This window comes from Gallinula chloropus, assembly GCF_964237585.1.
Source record: "Gallinula chloropus genome assembly, chromosome: 2".
NCBI classification, from domain to species: domain Eukaryota; kingdom Metazoa; phylum Chordata; class Aves; order Gruiformes; family Rallidae; genus Gallinula; species Gallinula chloropus.
In genome coordinates, this window is record NC_140086.1 from 36,411,992 (window position 1) to 36,431,401 (window position 19,410).

Consider the following 19,410-nt stretch of genomic DNA (forward strand, 5'->3'; position numbering starts at 1 on the left):
GCACAAACATTTTTTTTTTCTTGCTGGTGTGTCATCAGCAGTTCTGTTATCAGGAAGGTCAAGGACACTTCTGTATTACACATCTCAGCATTTTAGAATCTGTTGTTCTGTGCCTCAGCCTTGTCTTGTCACATTCGATGTTTGAACATAGTGTAAGGACCCTTATGTCAAACTGCGTTATGGCATCCCTTCGCTTGCACCATAACCAGCATCTGAATGGGAGGCCCTGAATCTGGGAATTGTCTCCTTGTCCAGAGGACTTTTGAAGATCTCCAGGGATCTCTACCACCTCTCTGGGCAAACTGTGCCAAGTGCTCAGTCGCCGTTACAGTGAAAAAGTGTTTCCTGATGTTTGGAGGGAACCTCCTGTGTGTCAGTTTGTGCCTGTTGCCTCTGGTCCTGTCATGGGCGCCACTGAAAAGAGCCTGACTCCTATCTTAATTCCCTCCTAACCATTATTTATATACTTTGGTGAGATACCTTGGCGTCTTCTCTTGTCCAGGCTGAACAGTCAAAACTCTCTTAGCCTTTCTTCACAGCAGAGATGCTCCTGTCCCTTCATCACCTTAGCAACCCTTTGATAGACTCCTTTTACTATGTCCATACCTCTCTCATGCTGGGGAGCTCAGACCAGGACCCAGCACTTCCAAGTGTGGCCTCACCAGTGCAGAATAAAGGGAAAATAGTAGAGAATGGCTGCTTTGGTTGTCTGTAGACCTGTCTCTTCCATGTTCAGTTGTATAAGACAACTAAGGCTCCATGAGGAGCTTACTCATGTGACAGTTTCCTGGATCAGATAATTTCCATCTCTCATATTTCTGGTATATCATGAATCAAAGCAGGCATTTTCTGATGGCTTTCTATTGCTTTGGTGCAATTAAGGTTTAGTTAAATCGTGCAACTGACTTACCAAGGCACTTAAAATTATAAAAAATACATCCTATTCTTCCTCTTGTAATGCCAGTTTGGGTTTCTGTTACTCTTATGTCTCTTTCAGTCCAGTTAGCCAGTTGGATCTCTTAACTCAAAGGCAGTGACTAATTGGATCAGAACAATAACAACAAAGAAGGAATCCAGCTAACACAGTGAGAGGGTCCCTTGTTTGACAGCTACACAAAAATTGCGTCACTGCTGTGATTCCAGCTGCTTGCCAACAAGGAGCCTGCAGATCTCTACCACCCAGAATGTCCTTCAATACCAAACAAAAAATATTACCATCAAATTAAATCAATCCTTTTTATCATGTAGACCAATATTAAGATTATATAAACTGTGTGGTGAGAGTTTATCTCTTTTCCTTCATATTTCCATGATCCTATAGGTTACTACAGCGATCTAAATAAATATGCATAAAAGCATGTGCAAACTGTTTAGCTGTTGCTAAAATAGAGTCAAACATTGTTTAATTTAAACTTCATTTCACTTAGGTTGTAGCTTCATGGGAAGAGGGTCCACCATTTTTTCCCAAGATGTGTTCGTAGCCTGCCAGCACAGTGAAGTTTCAGGCCAAGCCTGGGTATCTGAAGTAACAGTTCACAGCTCTAAAAACTCCAGGCAAAATATCCTCCCTTATACTTTCCCTTTTCTAACTTTACTCTTATACCACAAGCCTTCCACAGAGTAATAGTTATGAGAGAACAGGATTTAGAAAGAAAAAAATAGGAACTAGAGTCCCTTTTATTGTTAGTCACATCTAATAAAAGTCTCCTCTTTATTAGCTTTACCAGCATCATGTCACGGAGATGCAGAACAGTCTCCCTGAGAGGTGAACAAAAGCAATTTGTCAGATGGGTTTCTGGGTTTTGTCCCAGCACACGTTTAGAAAACTTGTAGTTGGATCTTATTAATGAAAGGAGCAGCGTCATTGTTTGTAATTGGGAGAATAGTTCAGGAAACACCATCATGAGGGACTGGTTTCTGTTCATGTGCTTGTGCGTGACGGGTGTCCTTGGCAGCCAGATGAAGCAGAGTTGCAGGTTGACAGCACCTACGCCTGCTGGAACAGGCAGGGCAGATGTTTCTCTGACATCCTGTGTGTCTACAGCAGCGGGTGCATTGAAATGAAGCTGCTTTTCCCACATGCCAACTCACAAGCAGGACTTACTTCAGTGCAATTCCCGATGCATAAATCTGTGCATCCGCTTTGTGGAGAGTAGGCAGCCTCCCAGAGTCATAAGGCAGGATTAGTGGAGTACTTCGGCTTACTGCTGGACAAATACACACCTTCAGGAAAAAAACGATCCCCTTTTGAGTGTTCGTAGAAATCTGTTGTGTGCTCTATGGTAGATCACATGTGATGAGAATGGAGTTACATACATAGGCGTCAGTAGAGATTTCATGTCCCCAGCATCTGAATTCCTTCAACTTCCATTAGTTTCCCGTCTTAGAAAGAGAAGTGAGGACGATTACTGCTGAAGGTAATGAAGATGAAAGCATGAAGCTCTTACAAATGTCTGATAATGAGCTTTTTGAAGCAGAGTTCATAGATGGTTTTGTGTATCACGTGTTCCTGAAAGGATAAAGAAGAAGTATCTCTTTGCGTGCGAGACATTTGCTGTAAACAACTACAGCAAAATCCCCCAAATAACCTTACGGTGATTTGCTGAGGTACAAAATGTGATGAAAGCTGGAGAGACGCAGCTTGCAGTAGCTTGTTATTAATTCAAGCATATTTGCTTTGCGTATCAGTAAACTTAAGGCTTCTTCTGGGGAAAACAAAAAATGCCCCTGAGATTAAATTTTCACAGTGGTCTTGGCTCAGTTTCCAGTTTCATGCTTCTCATTTCTTGCATGCCTGATTTCATTCACCTTTATTTTAAAGCTGATTTCCTAACCTCTGTGTCATGGTAACATTCAGCAGTGCAGCTGAAGCGAGTTAGCTACGTAAGCGGAGTGAGCCTGGGAGCGGGCTCTCCTGCCTGGGGAACAACATGACCTGTCTACTGCTGAGAAGGGCTTTGGGGGGATAAGAGGTCCAAAGAATGCGTTTCACAGGGTGGGAGATGTTGGAGAAGGGAACCCAAGCCGTGCCTTTCCTGGCAGCATGGGCTGTCCCCGGACTTGCCTTTGCGCAGGGTGGCCAAGCCTTGCTGACAGCTGGGACGTGGGCACAAGGGTCTCCCAGGCGGGCTGGGGAGCCCCTGCTTACCCCAAGTATTGAGGCATCTGGGACATCCAGCTCAGCACACTGCTGAGGAGCTTGCGAAACTCCAAAAATGCTGCCTCTCCTGTTGGTGTGAAAAACCTCTGTGACTGTGCTGCTGAAATCAGTATGTTCCTGAGGAATGTTGTGATGATTTGGTGTTTTCCCTCAGAGAAAAGGTTCTGTTGAGAGATGGCTGGAAAAATCGGCCCGTTGCTATGACGTGTTGGTGCACATTGCTTTCTGGAATCCAGCATGACAAATAAGACAAGTTTCAGCTGATAGCTGAGAAGGTGACAGAACCAATATCAGTCCTGGATATTTAATTTCCTGCTCAAGCTGCAGCTTGCTTCTAAAACTGTGCCTTGTTTATGGTGCAAGAAAGAAAACACTCAGAAAGGCTCTGGTTAACATCCAGCTAGACCATAGAGTGTAAAGTAGCTCCAAGAGCTAAATTTGTGAACCTGATTTGTGCGATCAGTAGACAATCAATAAATATTTAAGAGCTACTTAGTAACATTTGATGGGCTGCAAAAGTGCCCAGCTGGAAAGACAAGCATATTCGGCAGCAGCAAGTAGTAGTGTATAAATACATAAAAAATGAATCAGCTGGAGGCCACTAAGCAGCATGACTGCTGCTTAGTGTCACTAATGACAGGAGGTGAGGTGACAGGTGACACGGGTGACAGTCTTTGTGTGTAGAGTAGCTCCCCAGCTGAGTCTCTGATCTGTTGGGGTGACAGAGATGGGAGCAGAAGAACATCCCTTTTGGTCTGTGGGGTAGCAGGAACACATAAAGTCTGATGCCAGGTGTTTAACTTTACACCGGTCCTGCCCACACATTACAGATGTGAAGACAAGCAAACAGCAGCCCTTGTGAGGCTCTGCAGCCTGTGCAGTCCGTGAGTCCATACAGGATCTCAGCAGCCACAAACCCAATCTGGATTCCAGTTCAGCTCCTGCCTGCCTGAGGAGGTGCTAAAATTCCGTGGCTATCTACTGATCTGCTTAGAGCAGAGATACTTGAGCTAGTTTTAAACAGCAGTGGCTTCTCTGTGGCACCATTGAGCAATACTGAGAGCAGGACAAACAAGGCAGCACAGTTAATTCAATATTAGGCTGCAGAGCCCATTGTGGAGAGGTTGCACATACCAACATAATTCCCAAGCCAAGATTTTTGCTTATGGCATGAGTGTAAATACTCATGGCCCAGTGGAGCTCTGTGCTTAGTCTGCCTGGTTTTGTTTTTTTTTTTTTTTTCTTTTCAGATTCTGCAGGGGTCAAGCTGGCATTTGTTCTCAGAATTCAGGTCTTCTGGGTTGGACTGCACATGGATGAAAGGCAGTGATAGGCAGATGCTTGCAGCTCCACTTAACCACTCAGGCCTGAGAAGGCAAAGGGCACGTTCCTGTCCTGGAGTTGGGGATTTTCATACATATACTCTAATCTCTGGAAAAAGCCTCTAAATTTTGCTTATGACACTTCTCTCTATCACATTCAACCTTGCATATAATGCTTCAAAATACTTTGGAAGCTGGGTTTTCATATTTAATCAGTGGACTACTGAATCAGTGATGCAATGGAGAATGCTTTTTGCTTCCATTTGTGGAAAAAATGTCAGCTAGTTTAAAAGTGTCAGTCAGGAAGATGAAGGAGGGACAGTCTTGTGTTATGGTGCTAGGCAGATCCCACCTCCTGGTAGATGATCCAGAAGCTGTTCTGCTTTGTGGATTGAGGCCAGAGTGACTGTAGTTTGTGAAACACTGGTGAAATGCGATACATGGAGTATTCAGAGTAACCTTTCAAACTAAGCTAATGACACAGCAAAGGATTCTGGTACCACTGTTATAAAAAACATGAGAAAAATATATCCAAAACTGTGTTCCCAAAACATCACCTTTCTTCACAGTTCAGCTACCATGTGCTCTAGCTATGAAGAGTCACAAGAACATGCAGATGACAGACTTCATGGCCCTGTGTTCTGAGATAAAATAGGTCTCCTGCCATTCTGATCACCCTGGAGAAGGTGGAGGAGCGTATTGGCTGAAGAATGACTTTGGAACATGTTTGAATATGTGGATTCTTTCCAAAATCCAGATTAAACATGTTTTGGACTCTGCAGTCTCAGACATTAATATGGTTACTTGTTCTCAAACTGTACTGAAGTTAAATAAGCTATTGCTTGTATTTTGGCCCAAATTCTCCCAAGTGTCCAAACATAGACTCTTGTGTGGTTTTAGGGAGCCAGGTGTTTAAGCTGCTGTGATTCGAAGATGGGAAGGAAGCATTTGAAATATGTCTAAATCCAGAAGGGATTGCGTGTTTCTCACTGATAGCCACTTCATTAACACTGGCCACTGTGTTTACCAGTCACTTTGGAGAAGAACTGCCCAATAGTGTGGTTTTGCTAGGAAGTCAGGAAATTGGCTGCTACAAAAGGAGGTGAGTTGCTCACTCGATGTGTGGCAGCCTCTATCCAGCAATTTAGTCAGAGAGAATCAGACCCTGAATTCCCGATGTCCCCAAGAGCACCGTAACCACTGGATGGTGGGGACAAGGGAAGAGAAAAGAGAAAAAATGAAGAATGGATAGAGATGCAAAAGAATGAAAAAGAGTAAGCAAGGGAGGAACCTAGCTTTAAAACCTTCTGAAAGGATTTTCTCTCAGAAGATCTGGCTCTGGTTCTGGCCTGTGCTCCAGGTTTTTCTTGATACGACATGGCAGTGAAGAGTCATTGATGAAGACACATGAACTGGATTGGGATCAAATTCAGATTCAGCAACAAAGATGGAAAGTGCACTTCTGGAACTTGCTGATAAGGGCACCATCAAGGAGATGATTGTGCTCAACCCTTCAGGTTGAGAAGAATATTAAATCCTAGTGTTCTCACCTGAGGCAATGGCAGAGCTGGTGAAGAAGAGGCAGCTTCCTCCTCCACTTCACATCTGTTCTAAATCCATGAAGAGTGATGTTTCTGGAGAAGGCTATCAGGAGCTTGGTCACCTGAGTTAAGGAGTTCAAATGACTGAGTCTGATAAAAGCCGTTGTGAAGAAAGCTGGAGGTGACGGTCTGCCCCTCCTATCTCTTGGATTTGCTTGTGATCACTGGATCACACTTGCTGTGTGATCACTGTGATCGTTTGCTCTGGACCCAATTCTGACCTGATTTTGCTGTCGCTCTTGGCTCCCATCTCAACTTTTCCTGGCCAGGGTGCTGGTCAAAAAGTCATTGGAGGGAGGTTGGGCCCTCACTTCCATGTTCAGAAGTTTTGGAGGTCTTAGAAGTGCCAGCTGTCTTTGTTCCTCACAGAACCTGCCTTGGGCGCCTGAAATGATTAGAAAGATTCAGGTATTGCAGATGACAACCCATAAAGTAAGTGGTTTGAAAGTGGCCCTCTGTCAGAAGGACCTGCATGTGGCAATACTGAATATTGCAGTGCCTGAAGCTGGGATACTTTGAGACACAAAGCATCATTTACAGGCCTAGAGTGCAGCTGTAACAGAAAGTAAGACATCAAAGAGTAAACCCCAGAAAAAGAAAGCTCTTTAAGCATCACAGGAAAGGTAGGTGGCAGTTCCTGAAAACATAGTAAAATTGGGGGTTTTCCAGAGTAACAGGAGGAGCTTCAGGTGAAAACATTGTTACCAGCTGGCTTTCAGTTTTCAGTGGCTTGGTATGGCTTTGTATGGTGAAGAGGGGGTGCAGGTGCAGAATTCAGGATCCGTAACTCCATACAGAAAGGTAGTTTAGGAAATAAGAGCAAGGGTCCCTAGCCTCAGCCAGCGCTATCACTTGGAAGTAGATTGGTATAAATAAGGTCATTCAGGTAACTTTTCCACTGGCTTAATGCATCCACGTTGCTGGTAGTATTTTAAGCCTAACCGAAATTCCAAATGAGATGCACAAAATTGAACCAGCAGTAAGCCATACTGCAGCCTCTTGCTTTCACACTTATTAAATTAATTCAGGAACCTGAAACAAGACAGGGAGCATGGTATGTGTAGCAGAAATAGCAATAAATATAATACCGGCTGTTTAAAAGTTCATGCTCGTTATAATTTGGCTGCATAATGACAGCAGAAAATAACTTGTGTCTGAATATATATAACTAAGTGGGACAGTTATTTCCTTTTTGTGACCTTAGCATGTTCAGCAGCAGCAAGGTAGAAGGTAAAGCTTTATGCCCATACCTTCAGGTACTGTCCAGCTTAATGCCTTCAGGTAATATTAGACATGAGTTGATTAGATTAGATTCGTTAATATTAGATGTGGTTTATTTAACGGCAACTACAAGATTTCACTGGAGCTTGCAAATATTTTCACGTTTGCCATAGGAACTGCTGAAGTTTATTTTTTCAGGAGCCTTCATGTGCTTAGAATTTATAAGCAAAGTAGTAGAAGCAGGGGCTGTCACATAAATCTGGTAAGGGCCTGATTTAAACCAAACAACGGCTCATATAACAGGCTGTGGACGGTCAAAAAATCCTTCCTGTTGCATAATGTAGATGCAAAAGATTTAATCTCAGTGGGTGAAATAAAGGGAAAAAGATGGGGCTTATTAACTAAAAAGCTACATTAGATTCAGAAACTACTTTTGGCTGAGACTCATTAGAGGCCAAGAGAATACTTTTCGGGGGCAGGTTACTTGCCCTGGTCTTGCTTATCCCTAGTTGTCTTCTTGTGGCTACTGTCAGAGACAGGATACTGGTGAAGAAACAACTGTGCTCTCAACAGTCTCACATGTTTCTAAGGTGTTCAGAGAAAATACACACATGCAAAAATATATTTTCAATTAGTCTGCAGCCTGCCAAGGGAAAAAAAGTGATGCAAAGCTTATCTGATCAATAAGTGGGGACTTTTAAGTCACCTGAGAGTTGCTTTCTGCAGGACTGGAAGTGATATGATGTGTAAGACTAGTTAATTTGGTGAGTGTGTGACTTAGTTAACCTGAGTCAAAATCTGTGAGGTTTTTTTTCCCCCATCACCTTCTGATGAAGAGTCTGTGATCCTGCAGATACACACTCTGCTATTACTAAGAGCTTTGTCCCTTCAGGATTGATCTCCAGTGGTATAGTTGATAAAGAGGAGCCACAGGGGGATGATATGTCTCTAAAATCTTGATTCCAGCCATGCACACTGGCAGTCAGTGGTTCATACATGGCACCTCAGAGTATCAGGTACTGGTTCTGTCTTAGGAGTCTGTCTTGCAGTGGGACTCCCATCACCCGGGGCAGTACCATTTAGGGAGACCAAAACTGCTTCTAAATGACGTGCTTTCTCCAGACAGGCCCGTGTGTGCCGTACAGAGGTGTTAGCTGGAGGAGAGGGTGCCTTGGGAGAGACCTGTAGCTGCCTCAGTGCAGTGCTTCATTTGTGCCTTGTTACACGAGCCACTGAGCTCAGATGAGTGCCATGAGCTACTGCCATGGTTGGGGTTCCTTTGTGCATTCATCCCATGGTAAGGACATGCTCAGGGTGGTCCGGCACATGCCAGTGAAGAGTTGATGCAGTTCCTAGCAGTTGAGATCTGTTCAACAGCCTGTTTGGAGCAGAAGCAGTCGATAGTGAAGAGCTTGCTTTTTGGTGTGTGCATGTCCTTCAGCTTTGAAATTACCTTCAATTCCTTTCAGGAAGGACTGAGGAAGTCCTAGGGAGTGATCCAGGAAAGCAGAATATAGAGATTTTAGTAACAGCACAGCACTTTTCCAGATCTAGAAAGATTCCTGTAAATTTCACAAATACATATAAATAATACAAGTATTAAGTTTTCTGAACAGCTGCTGGTATGTGGGAAGGGATGTCTATTTGTTCACATAATGCTTACATCTCGTCACTAAGCCCTTCACCAGTAATCAACAACAAATTGCTGCAGCCTAGGATAGACATATAAAACACCAGTGTCTTAAAGGAAAAAAGCCACAGCAAATGGGGAAAAATAAAACTATTACCTGGACAAAGAAGATACAAGTTGTAAATTTTGGTATTATTTTTATATTGTGTTTTTAGTTGATGTCAGGGATACCTTGGGTGTTCTTCTGTATTGCTTAAATCATGTAGATAACCTAGAGTTAATACAGTCTTTCTTTGATAATCGACTCTCAGTTCCAGAATTAATAAGTAGGATATTCTCTCCCTCTGAACAGCAGGATATCTGTTCTTGCTCTACTAGCATGTTCTTTTTCCTTTCTTCAGTCCCACTCTTGCCATGGCCCACAGGAATCTGACTGGGAGCTGTAATGTTAACTGTGGATGTAAGATTCACGAGTACGAGCCTGTCTGTGGATCAGATGGAATAACATATTTTAATCCTTGCCTAGCTGGCTGCATCAATGGTGGAAACCATAGCACAGGGGTAAGTGCTTCACCCACCCACCCATCTACCCACCCACACACAACCTGTGAGTAGTCCCTTGAGAATGATGCAGATCAAAGGCTGCTCCGTTTCTAGTGCAACCATCACCCCTCTTAAGCTCTGGAGACATTGTTATGCTGCTGACTCATGCATGAGTCTTTCCATGTTATGAAACATGATGCACAGTCCCATCTCTCTTCCTTTAAGTTCTGTACAAATTTGAGGCACAGCCTCATTTGTACCAAGTGAATCCCCCAACCAAGTGAAGGGAGGGGTAGGGAGGTCAGATGTTTCCAGTACACACTCCAAAATCCTCAGTGGCAGTGGCCTGTCTGTCTGCTGCTCCTGCAGGGCTTGGAGAGGGGACCTTGGGTCAATGTTATCTAATTCAGCTTTCTGCTAACATAGGCAGCCACATCATACTGTCTTTCCACAGGCTCATCAATGTTACGCTTTAGAGAAGTATTTTTTGTTGTTACTGTTTTTCCCTCTGCAAATGGACGGAAGAACTCAACCCTTCAGGTAGTTGGAAGTGTTGTAATGTTTAAATTTAGTAGCTGTTGCACCTACACCAGTGTGTTGAGAGGTGCTTTGTTTGCATTGCTAGATAAAAACTGAATGCTTACCATAAAGTAGTTTGGCCATTCTCATAGTCCTCTGAATCTCTTCCAGGCTGTGATTGTCACTGAACTGGAACCAGTTCTGTAACCAGAACTTAGTGTTAATCCACTTTCTTTTGTGGAAAACTGTTGCCTGTTACAGCCTAGTCTTCCAGTTATGCTGGACTGGGGAAGGGCATCCTGCTGGTAAAATCACACCATGGAAATTTGGCAGATGAGGCACAAGAAAACAGCTGAAAAGTAGAGTCTGACCTAAATATCAACAGAGCATTATGACTGTGCTCATTTCATTTAAAAAAATAACTCCTCTTAAATTCTTCTGTTGCAGAAATGTCTTTTAATAAAAGGATAATTAAGAAAGACAGTAAGTAATGTAAACGTTGATTTTTCTCAGGACTTGATTGTACTTTCCAGAAAGCTTTTTTATAATGGACCAGTCTCCTGGTTTAAAGTCCTGAGCCAGCCAGTGAAGCAAGAGGATGTCAGGTCTAGCACTGTGGTTTTTCAGGTTGACTCAATAATGGTCTAAACGTGTGGGTTCATGCATAGATGCTGCTGAGAACGCATTAGTTTCCTTTACAGGTTTTTTTTTGTGGGTTTTTTGCTGGTTTTTTTAGTAGAAAACTGCTTTGCCCCAGTTGGAAAAGCCCATGACGTGAGCCTGTGCTTAATGTTCAGTGTCTATAGAAGTCTTAGATGCGCTCTGCCAGATTGAGATATAGGTTTGATATTAGCTACATTTCACGTGACATCAAACTAGGGAGGTACTTTGAGAGTATGTATTCTTCACTAGAGATGTTGAAGTATACTATTTCCTCCTACAATTTAAGAAAAGATCCTTCATGGACTGAAGTTTTAACTTGATAGCTAATGGTCAATAGAATAAGGCTGTAAATGCAATTCTTCAATAAATAATGCTTTGTGTAGGGTGCTTTTAAAAACAATGAAGCTTATCGCCACTGTGTAACACAAAAAATATTGCTGAACTATGACATTCATGTAACTTACACTGTTTCCAAAATGATCCACTTAAAAATTGGAAGTAGGTGAAAAGGATGCCAATGTACACTTTGTATCTGTTTTATATTTTTATTCCTATACTCTGTCATTTCTGTTCTGTCATGCCTGTCTCATTTTAGTACCCAGACTTGGTTTCTCTGGCCAGAACCAAGATTGTATAGTAATGAGAATTATTTTCTGTAGGATGCCTATTTGGCATTTACGTTTGGAAGCAGTAAGGAGATAAGGTGAGGGACTGTAGGATCCTCATGTGGTATTAGAGAGTGGAGTGCTGCCTTGGGAAATGGGATTCTGTCATTGCCTCCATTCCCAAGCAGTGTTGGGCAAGTCACTTAAAACATCCAGTTGGTCATTAATCTTGTATCCTTCATATTCTGGGTGATGGACATGAGCAGTGCCATTTGTAGAAGCCCAATTTCGATTGGATTTGAGTGCCCAAATCTATATCTGAAGGCAGGCAAAGTTACAGTTAGAATATATTATGTTCTATATAATGGCAGATGTTCTGGAAAAAAACCCGATCCCAATTGTCTCAAATTAGCCACCCACATTTGTGAAACTTTTGGTCTGTTTCAGTTACTTAGCTACAAAATTGAGAGAACAACGTCAGTGCATCATCTCATAACTGCTTTGAAGATAAATTACTCCTTTTTGAAAGAGTTAAGCTATAATGATTGTGTTAGAAAAATCCATATGAAATATGAGTCATTCTGTCTTTGTAGTGGAATAAGATCAGTGTGAGGAAAAAAATTCCTGGAGCCACATTTTGAAAACAGGAGGTAAAATACTGGGTAAATAGATATACTATTAAGATGTTCAGCTAAATCCAATGGGGGAAAAAATGTGAGGCTATGTCATAACACACATACAAAGGCATACATTAAAGATGACCAGCAACCATAATTTGGATATTTCCTGATGTCCAAATGCTTAAATTTGTAACCTTAAGGTGGTCTTGTAGTGTAGCTTCTGTGCATGTGTTCCCCTAGGTTTTACGAATGCCAACACTGAAACCAAAAACTGCTTCCTGTAACGTCAGATGGGTCCTGACCCATTTCTTCTCTAGCATCAGTGTGTTCTGGTCTGCTGCACACCTCTTTGCCATTAGATTAGTTGAAAACAGTACTAGAATAAATGTGACTGGAGGCTATGTCTGATCTAGCTCTTCCTCACCTTGCTCAAACCCCTTTGCTTATGAAATGCCCTTTCTTTATTCAGTCTCTTCATCCCAATTTCAGTCTCTTTGTCCATTCAGGAACTCCTTATGCCCTCCAGTCTCACTGATTAATCTCTGCTTTCCCTTTATTCTCTGGTTTTACTCCTAGCCACATCCCATCCGAATCCACACCCACATCCAACTGGAAGGTCCTGGGCTGTGAGTGTGAAGTGCAGCTTGTTGCTCTTTAGCTGAATCTGGGTAGACTTCTGTTGAGATGGCAGAAGACACCTCCTGAGTAGGAAAGTCACAGACTGCCAAATTCCAGACTATGGCACAATCAGTGCTGCTTAAAGAACATTTTTTAATAGTTTTTGTAGTACAATAGGAACTATCTCTTACTCTGGCCTCCAGGTTAGAAGTGATTGAATTGCTTTGGCAGAATTTCCAAGATTTTTAAAAAAATTCGTCCCAAATAAAGCACTGGAAAGGCAGTCTCATCATGGAGAGTCCTGGCCAGCTTTAAAAATAGTTGGAGTGCAAACCTTACTTGTGCTTGTGGTAATGATGCTAGAGGAAAAAAAAATCCCTGATTTGGAAGTACTATGGGATTGTGCAGTGTTGTCCTCACACAAGTATTTAACGTGGAAATGCTCTCATTCTCTCTCCCCAGGTAAGAAATTACACAGAATGTGCCTGTGTTCAGAGTCGCCAGGTGATCACGCCGCCGACAGTGGGCCAGCGCAGCCAGCTCCGGCTGGTTATCGTCAAGACCTACCTGAATGAGAACGGCTACGCTGTCTCTGGGAAGTGTGATCGAACCTGCAACACACTTATCCCCTTCCTGATATTCCTCTTCATTGTTACCCTTATAACAGCGTGCGCCCAGCCGTCAGCAATCATAGTGACACTCAGGTGAGAACCGACGTAGCTTTGGTTTAGGCATTTTGCCTGCTGTCACCAGTGTCTGTGTTAGAAGAGACTGGAGCAATGCAGCCAAATCTTGAGCTTGTATATATATATATCCTTAAAAAGTTAATTGAATAGGGCTGACATGGATTGACTGAAACTTGTTTGCATTTAGAATATGTAGCATGATAAAGCATTTTAGGGAACATGCCCCACAGTTTCCAGGTGATATAAAGAGACAACAAATGTTGGAACTAGATGATCTTTGAGTTTCCTTCCAACCCAAACCATTCCATGATTCTATAAAAAATAATAGGGAACTGTTATGAGAAGCCATGAATATTTTGGGCAGCTTCTCTAATTTCTTTAATTTCTTCAGGCCTTACATAGGTAAGGAAAGGTTCAAAGGCAGGACTGAAATGTTTGTTAAACAAGGACAGGAGGAACCCATTCTATATTTTCTGAGCCATAAGAGTTAACACTATTAGAAGCCAAATTGAAGAGATTTTGACAGGTTTTATTATATCTCAGAAAAAAATAGCTAGGAGGTAAAGCCAGAACAAACCACAATGGCTATCTGTTAAGACTGTTTCTTCAAAGGAGTTTTCTTTTCACCTACTAGGTCTGTGGAAGATGGAGAACGACCCTTTGCACTAGGAATGCAGTTTGTGTTATTACGAACTCTTGGTAAGTCTTACAGTTAACTCAACATTCCTGTAAACCACAGTGTTTCCAAAAGGTTTGCCATGTTCAGCTTAAATGTACCATGAAAGTACTAAAATTCCATAAGTTGCAACTAATTGCCTGATTAATTGTATCAGGATCCTAAAATTAATAGCTTCTGAAGATGCTGTACCTGAGAATGTATTTAATTTTCTTTTTTTATTTTTGCTGCTGACTTTCTAGAACATTTTTGTCTCAGAAACATATTTTTACAGTTTAAAATTTTATTTTAAAATTAATACAGTGACTAAATAGTGTGTTATAAAGGTTTTTCTCTTTTTCAGAGGCAGATTTTTATTTCAATTGCTGTTTGCTTTTTTAAAATAAGAAGCAATTGTTAATGTCTAATTTCAAATCAGCCATAGAAGTTGAAGTCTGTTAGTGAGGAAGACGTCTTCAAAAGAAAATTTAAAATGTTCGTGATCCCATTGCTTCCATGCACCTTCAGTGTGAGAAGCATCTTGCAGTCCTCAGTGCTGCTTCTCCTTAATCCACAGCAGCAACACCTGCCCTTTCCCAGCTCATGGGCAATGGATGTTTAGCAAGTAATGCTCTGGACATAACGTGTTTTGTTCCCTTTCCATAATTTATTTCCAGAGACTAACACTGCAATTTCTTTTGGGGGACACGCGGTTCAAGGAGAGTTGTCTGGGTACAGCAGATTGAAGCAGTGGCTGTTGTAAGGTGCTGCTGCATTGTTGTCTTTGCTTGAATTTCTTTTCCATTTGTGGTACATTTCATCTGTGGGATAGTAGTGTTGGCAGGAAGACCACCTGACTAGTTCTCCACATTCTACATTTAATTTGAGAACAGTGGTGTAGAAATCTCTAAACTTCTTGACCTACACTTTTTGCTAATATATAGTTTCTTTAGAAGTTTTCCACTATATGCTAACATGTAATATTTCTGTTGCTATTTTTGTTGCAGCATACATTCCCACTCCAATTTATTTTGGGGCTGTTATTGACACCACGTGCATGCTTTGGCAACAGGATTGTGGCGTACAAGGATCTTGTTGGGAATACGATGTCACCTCGTTTCGTTTTGTCTACTTTGGGTTGGCAGCTGCTCTCAAGTTTGTGGGATTCTTTTTTATTTTCCTGGCCTGGTATTCCATTAAATGTAAAGAAGAGCAACTGGAGAGACGGAGATGGAGGGCTTCGCCGGTGAACACTGTGAGTGAGATGGTTGGCCAAGCTGGACCCCAACAAAACTATGCACGGACTAGATCCTGCCCTACCTTCAGTTCTCGAGGAGACATCAGTGTGGCACAAGGAATGAACTGCGTAGCACAGACATACCCCGGCCCTTTTTCAGAAGCAATAAATTCCTCAAATGAAAACGCATTGGAAGAAGTCACTGCTGAGATATAGACCCCTGGCTTGGTAATGTAATGATTAGTTTTGTTGGTTGACTTAATTACGGCGCCTTGTAAAACACCCGTGCCTTCTATTTTTAATCTAAATGTAACAAGTGATAAAACCAACAAAGCTTAATGCAAACAACCGTAGTTTGTTCCTGAGGGCTGGATACCTCAAACCAACCCAAGTTCTTGTTTCTCCTCTCCCGACAATGGAGTTTTAAAAATTGTGTTTGTAATTATTTCAGATGTGTCCATTAAATGTCCATGCTCTGATCTAATATCAGTGTAAAGGTGAGGTATTAGGAACAGCAGAAGTTAGTGGAAGAGTGAAAAAAACTCGTATTGTTGGTGTCTTGATGTCACAACAACGCTTAAATGTATTGTCAACTTCACATTCGCAAGTCGTATTTTTAAGAGATGAGGAATTACTGTGAGTTCTGCTACAAAGCACAACTGAACTTGTTTAAACTATGCAACTTATTTGGATAATTGTATGTGCAGCAAATTAAGTTTAAAGTTTGCTTTTAAAGACATTACTGCAACTGAATTTGAAAGGGGCTATTTTCAGACATAAGCATTAAATTAAAAAAGAACATAAGGTTTCAAGTACTGTTAATAACATGTTAAGCCATACGAAAGTTACGCATCAGGTAACATTTGCAAATGTTGAGTTGTAATATCTTTATCCTGTCAAAATGTGCATTCATTTTCCTTTGATGGGAGGTAGTCATTCTTCACAAAATACACAGGCTAAGAAAGTATAACGCTTGGAGTTAAAAACTTCAGTATTAATTTGTGATAACATTAAGATGTAGAAATCAAACACACATACCAGAGCAGATATATGCATATTTCTGTCACGATACAGGCAGTTGTCTGGGTGGTTGTTACTAGCACCATACTTTTTCTAAAGAAGAAAATAACCAGTGATAGCTTGATAGGAAGAGCTTGGCTGTCCTTCAGAAACATGTGCTAGTCTAGAAACTCTCAAAGGAGAGCCAATGGCCTCATTTCATGTCTGAGTGGCCGCCTGGGACCCGTTGGGCCCCTGGCATCCAGCAACGGCACAGGGTTCAGGCTGGCACTGCTTGCTGCCTGCTGCAGAGACAACCCTCAAGTTGGGGGGTTTGCCTGCCACAGTGCCTGGTACGAGGCTTTCACCCTGGGGAGAGGGTGCCAACTCAGACCCTGGGTCCCTCTCCTCTGCCCCACTCCGTCTCTCCCACTACCCAGTGCTGGGCAGGCTGGTGGGACAGGCCTGGAGGTCCTAGTTCTATGGTTTGTCCAACGTGTGGCCACCTTGCCTTTTTTCAGTTTCATTGGAAGCTTCTGTGAAGGCAAGAGCTAAGAATAGAAATTGTCTGCAAGCGTGGACCCGTGGGACGTGATGTGGCCTTTGCTTATTCCAAATTACTGTAGTTCATTTTCTCCCCAGGAGATGCTGAGTCTTTCTAATCAAGTATACTTGGCATTTCATTTCTTGCTCTGGAGGCTTTGTAGTGCCATGCTTATGATGCACTAATGATGTCTCAAAGGGCAGAGAATGATTTCAGGTGGACACTAGGAGGTCAAGGCTGGATTTTGCCCTGCAGGGAAGGTCTTAGAAGTTTAGGAAAATAAAAGCACTTTTCAAAAGGACTTAGCGACAGTCAGGTTTGGATTTTGCCATGTAGAGAGGTGGCATGAAAATAAGTAGGAAAGAGTGGAACTTCTACCTGGTTTTGAACGGAGTTATTCCTGGTTTAATTTGTAATTTATAATATGTAAGCTGATCAAACATTTTATGGAATCAAGTCCTTGAAATTAAAGGCAGTATTCTCCTTGGCATCCACTGAGTTGTCCTGGGAAGAATAGATTTTCCTCTTCTCTTTCACTGGCTGCCTTTCCTTATCTCTTGACTCTTCTTGATCAGTACATGGGACCCCCGTGGGGCTAGTTCCCCTGCTTGAAATGGTGGGTGTTTATTTCAGGTTGTCTCAGTTCATGTATGTGGCTTATAATGATTCCCACTCTCTCTCTACCCCAAACTACAACACAGAGGAATACAGTTTTAATCACCTCTTGCTCTTCTGTACCTTTTGGGGTCAAGCCTGAGAATTTTTTTTCCTCAGCCACCAGATACAATTCATCCTCAGTCAGCATGTGCCACCTGAGATGTTACCATCCTGATAAATAAATTTCTTTGGCTCAACGGTATTTGGTATATATACTTTTGCCATAGGAGGTCAGAATAGATGATAAGAAGGTTTCCTTTCGCTTCAGTCACAAACGTTTAATGCACCAGGAATTTCCTGCCATGGCAAAAATTGAAGCCAAGTAGTAGGACAAAGTGTGACTGCAGCCCACACCCATCCTTTTTAATCACTTGCCCTTTTTAATTATCCTGGGGTGAGGTGAAGAGTGACAATCTTTTCAGATACCTCATAAGCAGAACATTTAGGGAACTGTAATGGGCTGGAGATGAATCTTCAATCCTGATCTACTCTTGTTTCATGCCTTCTGTGTGTGCTTCTTTTCCACGTGAGTAACAAGGGAGAGTAGATTAGGCTCGTGAGCTCCTCAGGAGCTGACGCTGGTGGCAGAGACTGAGAGTGACGGAGGCAACACATCTGCAACTGCTGCTGCTTCTGAGCTGCTTTCGAGGGAGTGCAGGACTTACTGTAATGGAGACCACCTGTTTGTCTAGGAAATCCCAACCCTTCCACTTCTAAAAACATTCATTTTTTTGGAAAACGTGAGTAACTAGAATGCAGAAGGGAAGACGTTCATTCACTTTGGAAATACCAAAAAAGCCTTGTTTGCGTACTATCAATAGCCTTTTGATTTTCCTTTCAAATTAAATGCAAAACAAAAAGTAATGTGTCACTTTTCAAGCACATTTGTTAGCGTTTTTGGATATAGATAATTTTGACAATATGAATACATTTCTACAAAATCACTTAATTATCATCCTCTGAAAGAAAGGAAACCCAGACTCCGGCCATTTTTCAATCGATTCCTGGCAAAGTGTCTGTTGTTAGTCGGCTACAGCAGTCTGAAGTAAGCCAATGGAGGCATGGAGGGGGAAACACGTTAACTTCCTAGAGAAGTCAATTCCAACATTGTCAACATTGACTGAAATATGGACTGAGACCTGCTGAACAAACACTATTTTCTGAGTCTGCCATTGCTGAAGGAAGCAATGACAATTATGTCATCCCTAGCAGTAGTCAGGATCGATGCATGGTGCTAAACCCACTCACAAGAAGGAAAAAAGGAGCTTTATCTATCACCCAACAGAGGTGGACATGCTGTATTCCTGCTGGGAAATCCTCTGACTGTAGCACATAAAATTACATTGACTTGTAATTCCTGCCACCTTCCCTCTCTACACCCAAACACTAAAGGTTGGATAGCAGTAGGTACAGGAAAAGGTGAACCTTGCCCATGGGCTGCAATTGGTAGCAAACCCAGATCATCTACCTGCAGTTAACCAGCCAGGGATAATGTGGAACAAGGACACATGGCGATTAGCTACAAGTCCACAAATAGGGGTGCAAATCTCCTCATCAGTTTACAAGGCCCTAAATTCGTTAAAAACACTTAATTATGTTTCTTATTTTTTCTTTTTTAAATCTAGTTTACTTAATTCGTAGGATTAAGTATTGGTTCACTATGGCTCTGATCTAGCAGAACACTTAAATACGTAAGTTTATATACTTAAGTAACACCTTTAAAAATAACACATATGTGCAAGTATTGGGCTGAATCCCATCTGCATTCAAAAGAGTTCCTCCCACAGAGTGATTTCCATGCAGCTTTTCCCCCCCTCGGATTCAGTGATCACTGTAGCCAGACTAGCATGAAGTAGTAGTGCTCAAGTGTTCCCCTGGGACATTCATTTGTGGGTACTCCTTACACCTGACAATGGAGGAGGGCTTTCATTTTCAAATATACTTCCAAATATTTTGTGGGCATGCTCAAAGATACAGTCTAGCTCTTCCTGCCATTCATTTATTTTATTGATTTCTGGATGAAAATCTGTGTGCTCTGTGGGAAGATAGATTAAAATAAGGGCATCCTTCTGACTTTAAAGCCAGTGTAATTGCTTGAGTAGTGCCATAGGTTCAGATTTTGCTCTTTCA

General features: G+C 42.0%; 1 protein-coding gene across 1 annotated transcript in view; it reads left to right on the forward strand.

Annotated features, from left to right (window-relative positions):
* The window catches only part of SLCO5A1 (solute carrier organic anion transporter family member 5A1), a gene marked incomplete at both ends in the record, with an annotated part of 70,149 nt that extends 54,853 nt beyond the window's left edge, over positions 1–15,296 (forward strand). Inside the window, 4 exons of the mRNA XM_084280422.1 lie at positions 9,336–9,495; positions 12,965–13,206; positions 13,823–13,887; positions 14,851–15,296. Coding sequence (XP_084136548.1) covers positions 9,336–9,495; positions 12,965–13,206; positions 13,823–13,887; positions 14,851–15,296 — 913 coding nt within the window. The remainder of the gene's footprint in view (positions 1–9,335; positions 9,496–12,964; positions 13,207–13,822; positions 13,888–14,850) is intronic.
* Positions 15,297–19,410: the final 4,114 nt, after the last annotated feature.